Raw genomic sequence first — 14,842 nt, forward strand, 5'->3', positions numbered from 1 at the left:
ATTTATAAGATGAAATGTATAAGCCAGACAATACTGAACAAAGGCCTAATTATTTTGTTGCAAAAAGACCAATGATTTATAAGCAATCACAAACTTTCTTCACTAATCATAGGATGAAGTGAGTAATATAAGTATTTTTACATTATTTCTATCCCATTTTTGACAATCATTTGAAGAGGCTGATAAATACATATCAGAGAATATGATAAATACATATCAGAGAAGAGGCTGGGCGGTGGTGGTACACGCCTTTAATCCCAGCACTCTGGGAGGCAGAGGCAGGCAGATTTCTGAGTTTGAGGCCAGCCTGGTCTATAGAGTGAGTTCCAGGACAGCCAGGGCTACACAGAGAAACCCTGTCTCCAAAAAACAAAAAAATAAAAAATAAAAAAAATAAAAAATAAAAAAATAAAAAATAAAATAAAATAAATACATATAATCACATACATACACCTACATACATATACATACAGTGCATTATAAAGTCCAGCTAGGATGAAGCTACATATACAGTCGTACATACATAACAATACTTCAGTAAACACAGACCACATATACTGGTGTATGCTGTAGCCCAAGTGTGGAGAGGACCATACCAGGCTGGTAGAAATGCTATGATATTCATACAACAAATCATATAATGATGCTTTACTTGGGACATTATCTATCATTAGTCAATGTAACTATTAAAAAGACACAAAGTCAAAGATTAGCTAGCAAGTAAAATTAATATATAAGTCCATGCTAATTCTGTAAATTGCTACAAATTTAGTCTGAGACCTGAGTAGCACAAGCAAAGGTGTTCATAAAATAAAAACAAACCAGGGCGGTGGCGGTGCACGTCTGTAGTCCCAGCACTTGGGAGGCAGAGGCAGAGGCAGAGGCAGAGGCAGGCGCATCTCTGAGTTCCAGGCCAGCCTGGTCTACAAAGTGAGGGCCAGGACAGCTAGGGCTACACAGAGAAACCCTGTCTCAAAAAACAAAAACAAAACAAAAAATAAATAAATAAATTTTAATAATAACAATCCTAGAATTATGTGTTTAAAGTTTAGTTGCGTTGAACCCGTTTATAGCACCAAACAGCGGTAAGAAGGGAAGCTGTAAAGCTCTGCCCAGGAACTAAGTGAACACGACGGCAGAGCAATGAGACAAGCAGGGCAGGCACACCCGAGTGCATGAAGGCCTGCCTCAAAAGAGACAGACCAAATATTTCCCATATGCTTTATAATCTGAATTAACGCCCCACAAATAATCTACAATGCTAAGAGTACTAATGACTTAACGGGTCATGTTTCTAAACTACAAATCCTAACACAGCTGGACTATAAACTTAGGATCTTATCATCCTGTGAGGAAGACACATCTTAAAAAAGCAATACAGTTATTGTGACAATGTATGATATTATCTTTAAATAAAAGATTTCATATTTTTCTATAAGTAAAAAATTTCTGAAGTAAATATTAAAAATTACCAATGAAGCCAGTCGATGGTGGCTCACACCTTTAATCCCAGCACATAGGAGACAGCCTACTCTATAAAGTGAGTTCCAGGAAAGCCAAGGTTACACAAAGTAACCCTGTCTCAAAAATAAAATGAAACTAAACAAACAAAATTACCAATGACACAACATGACAGCCTGAAATAACTAACCCTGAGATAGCACTCGCGCACGCACGCGCACACACACACACACACACACACACACACACACACACACGCACACGCACACGCACACACACGCACACGCACACACACACACACACACACACACACACACACTGGGCAGCTCACGCATATCAGAGGATCAACTAGAAGCAGAGCCTCAACTTCAGATTCCATCTATACACTCTTCAGTTTTAATATTGCCATCAACCAGGTTAAATATGAGAAACACAGAATTAAATGAAAATCACGTGTACATAACACTGCAGTCAGAGACCACGGGTAGTATCTGTGCCATACCAAGTCATGTTTCTCCTGTAAGGCAATTTCTTCTGACATTATTTCTCGAAGAGAAACTTTTTTTGTTTGAATGTTCCAGTGATCCAGGGTCTCAGGTGCTGCTAAAGTCTTCAATAATCTTTTGCCTGTTTTCTGAGATGATTTTTGCTCAGAATTATCAGAAACAGCATATCCAGCCAGCAAAGGATCTACATGGGTAATATAAAGAAGTATCACAGATTCGGCAATTAATATACAAACTAAACATTAGTCACAAGACAAAAGAAACATGGGATTTTAAGGTCCTTTTCAATTTATAATGACTCTGAAATTTCAAAATAAGCCTTCCCATAACTACAAGCAAATAGTTCACGTGAGCAGTGACCTAGGTATAGCCATCAATCAGCTCAATGCTTCCCTGTTCTTTCCCATGTCACTTTAACTCCTTCCCTCCCTCCCTCCCTCCCTCCCTCCCTCCCTCCCTCCCCCAACAAAGCAGTCCTGCAGGGGGGGGAGAAGCAGGGAGAGCCCTGCTCAGCCTGGCTCTTTGCCTCCTAAAGTGAGGACAGCAACATGCTGACAAGCTCACAGACCAGAGGAGACTATAAACAGCAAGTTACAATCAAACTAGAGAAGGAAGCATGAGGTTCACAGGAACAGGAGTTAACATGCAGCCCAGCATCTCTAAGGAGGACAGGCACATTCTGATAGATTCCTGTCTCTGTGGGGAGTGAAGAAACTGCAGCTACTGCAGCCATAGCAGTCACGGAACCACAATGCAGTCCAGTCACTTCTGCCCTTAGACAGCTCTCTCTCTCTCTTTTTTATTAATTCTTAAAAATTTCCCACTTTGAGTTTTGATCATATTCACCTCTCTCTCCCTGTCTCCTCCCAGACTGTCGGATTTGTCTTTTGTTCTCAGCCCAGGGCTCCGAACAGTGCTGCTTATACTCTAGGAGAGACCAAGTCTCTGCTGAAGCCATGACAAACACAAGTCTGAAGTAAAGAGGAGTCCAAGAATCTTCCAAACCTACAGTTCCTCGCCTTAGTTGCAGGGTGGAGTGCCCTGAAGTACTCAAGGTGTGGCTTTACAAAAGGAAGCCTTTCTTACCAGGCCTGCATGACAGAAATGACTGGAAACTACATTGGGTAAGAAGTTATCTGGAATCAAGGACCTTCAAGTCAACAGGATTTATCAAAAAAGCAGGTTCATCTTTGTAATCTAAGACACTGATATTAATAAAGATGTGAATAGCCAAGTAATAACTCTATAATGCTATCAAGAAAATAAACCAGAAGTTTTTCAAAACCTTACGTACTTTGACAACATGAGCTACTGCAGCAGTCATGATAAACATACAGTGCACAGCCTTATTTTCTTCTAGGTTTCTATTCTGCATCAAGATTCAGTGTTAATCTTTTTTTTGGGGGGGGGGGAGATAACATTTATTTGTAGCTGGGCACGGTGTGGTCCCAGTAGTCCAAAAGCTTTAAAAACAAAAGTATTACAAATTTAAGACCAGCCTTGGCTACAAACTGCCTCAATAAATACACAAAAAGGCAAGTTTTTTTAAAAAGGATTTCTTGGGCTGGAGAGATGGCTCAGAGGTTAAGAGCACTGACTGCTCTTCCAGAGAACCTGAGTACAATTCCCAGCAACCACATGGTAGCTCACAACCATCTGCAATGGGATCCAATGTCTTCTTCTGATGTGTATAAAGACAATCACAGTGTACTCACCTAAAATAAATCTTTAAAAAAAAAAAAAAAAAAAAAGGATTTCTTGCTGGGCAGTGGCAACACACTCCTTTAATTCTAGCCCTAAAAGCCGGACAATCTCTGTGAGTTCAAGGCCAGCCTGTCTGGTCTAAAGCAAGTTCTAGGATAGCCAGAGCTACACAAAAAAACAAAAACAAAAAAAAACAAAAAAAACAAAAAAACCCTGTCTCTCTCTCTCTCTCTCTCTCTCTCTCTCTCACACACACACACACATACACACACACACACACACACACACACACACACACACACACACACGAGGTTATTTTTTCATTTGTAAACCAAAATTCTTGGGGACATAGTGAGTAAAGGCATCTGCTGCCAAACCTGACTACCTGAGTTCAATGCCCAGAATCCACATGGTAGAAGGAGAAACCTGGAGACCTCCCTCTGACCTCTATACAAACACCATGACATATACACTCTCCATCACACACATACACTCACAAAAAACACACACACTTTTTTAAATCTTTGGGTAACATATTTTATGGAAGTACATTTAGAATGAATTAAAACTATGCAGTCAACATTTCAACATCAAGGCAAAGTGTAAGCCAAAGATGTCCTCACCTTGCGCGCGCTTGCCTCGAGAAACCTCCTCCTGTCTCTGCCGCTCCTGAACACAAAGGCAGAGAGAGACCAAGGGTTAGCAAAAGAGGGGCAATGGCAAACAAGCCTGCAGGCTATTGTTCTTCCTGTGAACTGAATCACTATGAAAATTAAGTAAAATAATCAAACTATATCAATAAAATTACTAAGAATAGCGATGTTGGCTGGAGAGATGGCTCAGTGGTAAGAGCATTAGCTGCTCTTCCTGAGGACCTTGGTTCAACTCCCAGAACCCAAATGCAAACTGTCTGTAACTCTAGTCCAGGGGATCTACATGTAGGCAAAACACTATTGTATGTAAAGAGTAAAAAAAAAAACAAAAAGACAAAGAATATAGAAAATAAAAATATTAAAAAAAAAAGAAGAAGTGGAGAGAAGAAGGTTTATGGGACATATGGGGAGGGGGGATCCGAGAAAGGGGAAATCATTTGGAATGTAAACAAAGAATATAGAAAATAAAAATATTAAAAAAAAAAAGAACATCTGCATGCATGCATATATATACATATATATCCTACTAACAGAGCTCTGTTTTTCAAGATTTTCAGCATGTGTATAAATCTGTATGTGTGTATGAGTGAAATGACATGGGGGAATGGGGAAAGGGGGATGGAGAGATGGGGGATGGGGTCTTCATACAAGGAAGTTACCAACCATTACAGAGTCTTTCCATTTCTCATGAATCACTTTAGCCAGATTCAGATCTATATGAACCACACAGTCCTCAACTGTTAGAGACCCTTGTGAAGGAACAAAAAGAAAAAAATACAACCATTACTCATTGCACATTGCAGATGTTAACAGACCATGTTAAACTTTGTCATTAATTACTATCACATTTCTATTTACTTGGGATATTTTTATGTTCTATGCCATTGTTTTCATACTTAATTGGTACAACATGTTAAGTTATTACATGTCCCAATAACTTAATATATTCCTCTAGATGAGTCTTCCCATAACAGTAAGTGGAAATTAATTCCTGCCTTAATCTATCAGAAACAGCACCAAGGAACTCTTTTTCCAAAAGTTCACTTTTGCAAATACGTATAAGGTACGTACCAAGAAAACTTGCAACATGTTCATGGATATATTGAATTTTAAAATTCTATGTAAATATTCTCTACTTCAAATTGTTTTAAATACTTTAAAAACTTGTTATGTCAAAAATAAGGCACTATGTAAAATTATGTGACATAAATCAGATACATTCAGCCTACAAAAATTTCAACTGAGATAGAAAGTATATGCTATTTACACACACACATACACAGAGATAATTTACTTTTTCCTTACCTGAATCAATACCAACTGGGCCAAATAGCTCGTTAAGTTGGAAAGCCAGCTCAGGGGGTAATGCCAGCTCCAGGCAGTCTATGGTCAGAGATTTGGCTGTCACTGGTGCAGGAGTCAATACCTCAGTTTTACCCTCTTCACTAACTCCTGCTGACCAACCAGTTCCTGGCATTAGATTTTTCTCCATTTCCTGTTTATCTTCATTGGTAAATTCTTCCATGTTTGCAAATTTCATATAATCCTTAGGAAGATTTTCATTTGTCTTTACTTCCAAAGAGCCAGTAAGATAAACATCTTCATTTAATTCAAGATTTGAAGTGCTTGTTGCTGAGTTTATAATATCAGATAAATTTAGAAAAGAATGAATATTGTCTCTGGTCTCTGTCACTGCTAGATTTTTTTCCACTGCACTCACATCTTTGGGGACATAAGACTGTGGAGTGAGTGGACGCGGCTGCTGGAAGGCGCACGCGCCCGACAGGTCAGCCCGGCGGCCGGGCACTGCTTCGTTATTACTCTTTACAGCGGTACTGGGGAATATTCTGGTCATTAATTCAGGGCTTTCAGGATTTATAGCTCTTATCCCTTCCTGCTGTGAGTTCCCCCTTTCTAGGTCACCTGCAGACTGTGCACAGGTGTTCCTGATACCAATTCCCGCACTAAATTCTGATACAGAAGAATTGCAATCTTCTGAGGTTCCTCGGTGGCTAATAATTTCCTTCAAATCCAAGCCCATAGAAAACGGGCTGACCTGTGACTCGCTGTGTGCCCTGGGGGGATTCTCAACCGCAGTGTCCTCACATAGTTTAGTCTCCGAGTCCAACAAGAGGCTTGTGGCCCAAATGATGTCTTTATTACATCTCTCATATAAATCTTTCAGGGCTTCTAAGGAAAAGGATCCAAACAGTTTGCAAAGGATGTTAAGATTTTCAGATTCATCAGCACTGGTAAGCTCACTTTCCTCAACGAATGTACTTTTATCATGCATTACTCTATATGGAATTGTTTCCTGAACATTTAATTTTCTATTAAGAGTGAAATCTTTTGGCTTAAACCCATCTAATCTTCCTGTCAACACTCTGACAGAATCTGAAACATTGATTTTATTCTTTTCTATTTTCCACAAGAGAGCAAAATCTTGGGGCTCAGTCTGGGTACAAATGCCTGTATCTATTCCAGAGACAATTCCAGACAACCCCACTGGAAATTCTGTTAGAGATCGGGGACCCACTACTCCAGGAAGACCTGCTGTACTGCCAGGAAAGGGAAGAGGCAGTGTGTGCTGGCCGTGGCCCACCTGACTCAGAGCTGCCTGGTGTTGCTCACGAGCTGGTTTACTGGGCAGCATTTCAGAACTCCGAAGGCTGGAACTCAGCGTCTTCAGTTCTTCGGGGCTTGTCCCCCAGCATGCCTCGTGTGCCGGATATAAGGGTATTTCACCCAGGTTGTCATTCGGTCCAAATTCCACGCTGGGTTCACTTAAGCCAGCTTTTGGCATTCTCGACCTGTGCTCTCTCTGAGCTAATGAAGCAGATGCGGGCCAGTCGCTCACAGTGCTGAATGAGGTTTGCTCAGTACTTTTGAAAGGATCGTAGTGATAGCTACTGGGTGCTTCTGAAAGATCATCATTTCCATGTGGAGATCCTTGGGGCTGGATAGGATCTGTATTCACAGATACCCTAGTATCTAATACTTTGTGGGACTGTGAGCGATTACATTTTTTGTCACTTTGTACAGATAAACCTTTTTCAGTTTTCCGGTTCTTTTTGGTTCTCTGGCTAATTGTCTTATCAACTGGCCAGTCACCAACAAAATTTGATAGCTCATGTTTGGGGAATTTTTCCAAAGATGATTTGCTTTTTTGTTTACCAATGGTCTTTGTCTTTCCTGCCGTCCTTTCTTCCAGGGTGTCAGGAGGCGAGGGCTTTTCACTTGCAAGTGTAGCGGCACCTGCAAGCTCACAGGCTTCCTGACTGTCCTCAGCGCAGGAGCCATTTGGGGACGCGCCCTCTGCGGGACTCCACGCATCTGCTTCAGAAGGCTCCTTTTCAGACATGGTCTCTTGTTCTTTCTCACTTCTATCTGTGGCTTGAACTTTGCTTTCAGGGTTAGGAAAATAGGTGCTCGGAGTGTCCTGAAAGAAGTGGCTATGACTGCCATGACTCATGTCACTCAACTCCTTTCCTCCTCTCTTTAAGCCGGGATGAGGGAGTGGGGGATCACTCGCAGGCAACACTCCTTGTGTGCCTACTTCAAGGGTCTTCTCTTCAGTTAACTCTAAGTGCTTCGGAGATGCAGATGAGACACTGTCTTCTTTTGCAGAGATAACAGCTTCACTGTCTCTTGGGCTACAAGACATTTCAAGTGTGGTAAGAAAGTTTCCTCAGTGTGATTAATACTATGATTTAAATTAAAGAACATGCAGCCAAACAACACTTAGCACTTATTCTAAATATTTATAATTAGATTACACAAAAATTATCAAAGCTGGGATGGGGATATATATATATATATATATATATAAAACTCAACAGCAGAACTTAGAGGCAGAACACTAGCCCAACAAACGGGGCCGTGAGTTCAATCCCTAGACTGGTGGAAGAAATAACCTAAGAACTAATCTTAACCTTTCCCTGAAATAGCACAAACACAATTCTTTAGCAACATGGATCACCATGTGAAACAGACAAGCAAACTTCAGGTTGAACAGTACCCTTCAGCTATCAGTCACGTGAGGTGAGACATGTTGGTCATCAGTGAAGGCTCTAATGTGCTCACAGGGGAGGACAATACCTGCTGGCTTGCCTTCACATCCATAGCTTAGCATATGTTACAGTGGGTCTACATTTCCTAGAAAGAAAGTTTTATTTCTCAACCTGTAGGTCGCAACCTCTGTAGACCCTTCCACAGGGTTTCACCATTGGGAAACATATATTTACATTACATTCATAACAGAAGCAAAATTGCTATTATGAAGTAGCAACAATAATAACTTTATGGTTGGGGTAACCACATGAAATGAACTAAAATGTAGAAGCACTGGGTAAATTGAGAATCACCTATTTACAGGATCTCAAAACCAATGCTGTCAGAACATGGTCCACGAGTCAAGCTATATGAGATCCCTGTGAGCCTGTGAGAACAAGCAAACAACAGTCTTGTGACCTCTCTTCCTCAGCACATGGGCTGCATTTGGAATGTGGTAAACAGGAGTGGGCTTACCCATCATGTTTCTGTAATTATTATCCAAGAATAGGTTTACTCTATGCAACTTGAACTCAAGTGAACTTTGCTTAACCCCCTCAGAATATAAATTACCTGATGCCCTGAATACTAGCTACTACATGAGACTCTAGTCTGCACTCCCAGGGTCAAGTTACTAACTAGAGCAGTAACACAACATAATTTACATGATTAAGAAAAACTAAAGAAGCCAAGCAGTGGTGGCACAGGCCTTTAACCTCCAAACTTGGAGGCAGAGACAGTCTCTGTGAGTTCAAGGCCTCCTGGTTTACAAAGCAAGTTCTAGAACAGCCAGAGACACACAGTGAAACCCTATCTTGGAGAAATGAGGGGGAGGGGAAGGGAGGAGAGGAAAGAGGAGAGGAGAGGACAGAGGACAGAGGAAAAAGGAAAAGGGGAAAAGGAAAAGAAAAAGGAAAGGAAAAAGGAAAAAGGAAAGGAAAAAGGGGAGGGGAGGAGAGGAGAAAAAGAGAAGGAGCTCTCATTTAAGATGTCATTTATTAAATGTTTTAAAATCATTCTGGATGTTAGTTTCCAACTCATAGAATTATACTTTCAACTTCAACCATTTTTTCTTATTCAGTTTATCAGGTAATTTTCCTTTATCTGAGGAATTCTCTAAGACACAACTCTCCCATTAAGCTTTTCCAAGTAAAATCACATCTAATACTAACTGAATTCTCTATGTGAAAACTTAAGAGTACATTCACTAAAACCTTAAAAAAATTAAAAATAAAAAATAAAAGTAACATGGATATACACAAAAACAATTAAGAGAAAAGAAAAACACTCAAAAAAGACAAGTATATTCACTGTATAACTGCAGATCACAAACTCTCAGCTCAAAGGGAAAAAAAGCACCCTTCAAATGGATTCTTCCTTCTCTTGCTAGCATCCTCAGCTGACTTCAGGGGAAACTGTTTAATTTAAATAAAAAAGAAAACCTCTTTATTTTCAGTTTATCAGCAGTGATTTCAAGTCTTCAAAGCTATCATTAAAAAAGAAACCATAGCCCCATACTGCATTTTTTGCATGTAATAGAGTTTAACCCACCTAGGATTTCTGTCTTCACAAGCATATGCACACAACTCAATCTGCTCTGTTTTCTCTGGATCTGAAGAACTCATGATTATCGGCACAGAAACAAAACGCTGATAGTGCTCCAGCATTCTTGATATTTTCTCTTTGCTTACTCCATGAATATTACGTCTGAAAAGTCCAGGGGAGAGAAAGGTGGGAAGAAGGTTGACAACCAAAAAGGAAAGAAAAAAAAAAAAAAAAGAACACACAAAGTCCAGAAAGCCTTTTCTTTTCTGCGGTGCTGGGGACTGAACTCAGGGCCGTGTGCATGCAAGGCAAGCACGTCACCACTGAGCTACATCCCTAACACCATCAATGACACATCTCATGTGAGATAGGCGAACAGAAGACCTTGCCTTTACACAATGTGTGCTATCTAGTCCTAAGTTCATTTCCATCTCATTTTGTTTTGGAAGGTTTGTTTTCATTTGTTTTAAGATGTGGTCTTTCTATGAAGCCTAGGCTGATGACGACCTGAAACTTGGGATCCTCCTGCCTCAGATTTTTAAGTGCTGGGATTATACCACCACACCCAACCTAGTCAGGCTCTTTTAAATCGCCATTCTATTAAATATACTATATAATTTTTTTGCAGATATTCTTTATTAACTCAGGAGAAAGGATTCAATGACCTTAAAAGAAATTGTTCTAAAACTCTGGGGAAAAAATTCATAAAACAATGATTGTCGTCGCTTAAAGGTTTTAATTAAGTATTAACTCTGAGCAGTAAGTATCCCACTATAGAGACTCTGAGTAAATATCCCAAAGTGCCTTCCTGTTATAATAAAACCAGATCCCAACTAAATTAAAACAAACACATTTTATTACATTTTAGGTTCAAACAATATTTTTGAATTCCTAGCATATTAAGTCTCTGGATGTCCAAATATGAAGCTTATTATTTGCATTTCCAGTCCTGCTTGTTCATCTGTGGTTTTGCTAGTGAACTCACAGTTAGTTAACCCTAACATGGAAATCCTTAAGTCAGACTGAAGGCATTTTCTGGAGTTGCACTGCCAGGAAGCAGGATAATACGCTTTAACCCCCTGGGTTTGCTTCTTAGTGAAAGCATCTCAGTTGTAACTCTCTCAACTTAGTCTGGATTCAAGGCTTTCTATCTGAATTCCAGAGCTAATATTAGCGTTTGCCTCTTGGGTAAATATGGTTTTCATATTTACCTACCTCGATCTTGTCTGGTTTCATATCACAGAGAAGCAAAGAGATAGAAAATATGAGAGAGGTTAAGAAACATAGACACAGAGGCCAAAGCAAAAAAAAAAAAAAAGGTCTAGTATACCACCGTTCCAAGTCTGAAGAAGAGAAGAGAGAGATGGGACAAAGGCAGTTTAAAGATAAATGCTGAGAACTTTCTAGAACTGTTGAATGACACCCATGTCCTGATTTCAGGAGTCCAGCAAGGTAACAGAATAAAAAATCCATAACTAGAAACATCTGCTAAAATTGTCACTCAAAGATAAAGGAGATGATATTAAGATAGAAATTAAAATATATGGCTAGTCATATAGATAAAAACAAATGATTAGAATAAGAGGACTTAGCAACCGTAATAAAAATAAAACATAAATGTTACTTTCAGCAACAGAAACTAGCTGACAGCCCAGAATATATAAAATAAGTGTCTTACAAGAATGAAAATGTTGAGCTGGGCAGTGGTGGCGCACGCCTGTAATCCCAGCACTTGGGAGGCAGAGGCAGGCAGATTTCTGAGTTCGAGGCCAGCCTGGTCTACAGAGTGAGTTCTAGGACAGCCAGGGCTACACAGAGAAACCCTGTCTCAAAAAACAAACAAACAAACAAAAAACAAAACAAACAAAAAAAAGAATGAAGATGTTAAAAATATTTTCAAAGGAAAACTTAAGAAATAGTTTCACATAAACAAACTCTTACTGTAAACAAAGTTTAAAGGTAAATATCAGGCGGACAAACTCTCGGATTAAGGAAGGGTCTCTGCTGCAATGGGAACATGACTCACAAAAGGGAAGATTTGAGCACAACAAGCAGCTGTGTGTAAGTCACACACAACAAGCAGCTGTGTGTAAGTCACACACAACAAGCAGCTGTGTGTAGGCCACATAACATCATGTCCACTCATGAGGAACTATCAGTGAGTGTCATCGAGCCCTTGTGTTTGTAAGTAGGAAGGCAAAGAAAATGATTTTACTTTAGAGTTAAGCTTTGCAGAGTGAAACATGGAAGGTGGCCAGTAAAAAATATAAACAAAGTGCACAGAATTTAGAAATTGGTATAGAAGAAAACAGACTTAAATGTTACCTAAATTTTCTAAAATATGATGTGAGAAAAAACTTCACATATATATTTTTTTCTAATAACAATCATAGAAGTCAGGCCTGGTGGCATATGACTTTAATCCCATCACTTGGTAGGCAGAGGCAGGCGGATTTCTGTTGAGTTTGAGGACAGCCTGGTCTACATGGTTAAGTTCTAGGTCAGCCAAGGCTACACAGTGAGACCTCGTCTCAAAAAAACAGAAACAAACAGAGCACTCATCATAAAGAGGGCCAATGAGTACCAAGCGCAGTGAGCACTGGGAAGGCAGCTGTGTGAGCACAAAACATCCTGAGAGCAGCTCAGCATCTGAAGTCAGGACAGGACTGAGAAACCTGGCCTCTGCCTGACATCCTAACACCTGAAAGTGGAGGCAGGAGGATCACGAGTTCAAGACTAGCCTGGGCCACAGGAGACCACCTCCAAACTTCTGTCCCCTAACACAAACACACACACACACACATACACACAGAGAGAGAAACAAGCCACACTAGGTGCAATAAATACATAAACATCAAGGATATTAAAAGCTTGACAGTAAAAGCATGAAAAGAGAAACACTCTCCAATGTTAACTAAAAGGATGCTGGTACAGTTCTATTAATTAAACAAACCAGACTTTCTAGCAAAAGCTATTCTTAAAGACAAAAGAAAAATCACTGGGAAGTGATAAAGTCCAGTTAATTAGGGTAATGTCAAACAAACGATACACTCTTAGAAAGTTCATTAACTACCCTTCAAATATATAAGGTAGACACGGTGATATGACAGAGACTGACGGGCATGCTAGCAGAGGGACTCACACACCGTCTCTCTCACATTGGAAGAGTTTGCAACCACGTCCAAAAATTAACCCACAAGACTAAACAAAAGAAAAGCAAGCAGAGAAAGGTACGGAACACTCTGGCCAGCAGAACTGCTAAGTACCGCTGGAGAGCATCTAAACACAACACAACCACGTCAGGGTGGGGACGCTTCCGCATGCACGGATGTGTTGTATGCCACAGCATGCAGGTGGAGGTCAGAAGACAACCTACAGGAGCTGGTTCTCTCTTCCCACCATGTGAGCCCTAGGGATCAAACTCAAACCCTCAAAGCCACAGGTGACTGCCCACTGAACTCTCTCACGAGCCCCCAATACACATGCTCACTAGGCAAGTATGGAACATTCAAGAAGAAACTATTGAAGCTGGCTGCAATGACACAGGCACTCAGGAGGCAGTGGTGGGCAGAGCACTATAGTAACAGGGCCTCAAGGACAGCACGGTGAGACAGTGGAGAGAAGAGTGAAAACTATCACACACGTGTCACACAATGTAGCCTACTGCAGGTGAACTGAAAATCCACAAGAAATTGTAAAACAGAATTCTTAGTAACCCAAAAGCTAAAAGATAATATTTAATTATAATGCAACTTTAATTACATGCAAAAGGAAGCATTGTACACACTCAACCATGAGGCAAATAAACTAGCAAGGAGAGTTTGCGCATCGAATGCTCATATTATAAAAATGATCTATACCTTCAAGTAAAGACTTCAAAAACAATAGAAATAAGCAAAACATATATTTTAAAACAAAGAAGGTAGAATAAAGAAAACCATAAATGAATTAAGCAAAACAGAATACAACAGAAAAGAAGGCCAATCAGCAGAGCTGCTTCCTTACGAGGGTCACTTTGTTGGGAAACATGAAAGTCAAGCCAAAGCACACATATCACCAGTGAGTCCTAAGGAGGAGCACACTGAACGCATCGCGCCCGAAAAGAGACCTCGACTGCTTACACCATGGACACGCAAATGCCAGAGAAATCTAACTTTGTTACAGGAATGGGGGAAATTCCAACTGAGAGGAAATACTTCTCAGTTAGTTTATAATACCAATAGCAGGCAAGGTACAGGGGTGGGGAGTGGGGGGTAGGAGGACCCCCACTCATCTACACAAATGCAAAAATCCCAAACAGATACAGGAAACCAAACCCAGGAACATGAGAAGACAATTAAGGGATACTGGATGCGACATGCTGCAACACAGATAATAAACCCTGAAAACGCTTTCAGTGCAGGATGCCAGGGAAAAAGACTCCACCTATTCACCGTCTACATACTGTCCAGACTAGAAAAAACCCTACAGAGAAAAACAGCAGACTGCCAAAGAGGGAGGAACTACTGGGGTATGACTTCTTTGTGAAAAGGTGAAAATATTTCAGAATTAGAAATATATGATAATATATGACTATCACAGTGGTGATAGTCATACAACACTGTGAATATATTAAAGTCAGATTGCCCTTTAATTTGTATTGATTTAGTTCAAAGTATTACAAAGAAACTATCCAAAATTAAATCTTCAGAGCACTAAAGAAAAAACAATCTATGTTCATCTCTTAAAAATAACATTTTTAAATTCAAGACAAGCAACCAAATAAAGAGTAGGGCAGGAGACTGAAATACCTACGACTTTTCCTCCCTCCGTCCTTCCTCTCTCTAGGACTCTAGAAACTACAAGTCCTTGCCTTTAAGAGACACATGGCTCAAGAGTACCAACTCCTAGGGTCTTTTCAGTTTTAAATATTAACACAAGGAA

General features: G+C 40.1%; 1 protein-coding gene across 7 annotated transcripts in view; it reads right to left on the reverse strand.

Annotated features, from left to right (window-relative positions):
* Nucleotides 1-14,842, reverse strand: part of N4bp2 (NEDD4 binding protein 2) — a 66,577-nt gene that overhangs the window by 15,623 nt on the left and 36,112 nt on the right. For all 7 annotated transcript variants that reach the window (XM_052199516.1, XM_052199515.1, XM_052199513.1 and 4 more), the window contains 5 exons: nt 9,926-10,081; nt 5,630-7,977; nt 4,988-5,073; nt 4,295-4,340; nt 1,964-2,151 (listed from right to left, as the gene is read on the reverse strand). In XM_052199516.1, coding sequence (XP_052055476.1) covers nt 1,964-2,151; nt 4,295-4,340; nt 4,988-5,073; nt 5,630-7,977; nt 9,926-10,081 — 2,824 coding nt within the window. The remainder of the gene's footprint in view (nt 1-1,963; nt 2,152-4,294; nt 4,341-4,987; nt 5,074-5,629; nt 7,978-9,925; nt 10,082-14,842) is intronic.

The sequence above is a fragment of the Apodemus sylvaticus genome, chromosome 11 (genome assembly GCF_947179515.1).
Source record: "Apodemus sylvaticus chromosome 11, mApoSyl1.1, whole genome shotgun sequence".
In the NCBI taxonomy this organism is placed as follows: domain Eukaryota; kingdom Metazoa; phylum Chordata; class Mammalia; order Rodentia; family Muridae; genus Apodemus; species Apodemus sylvaticus.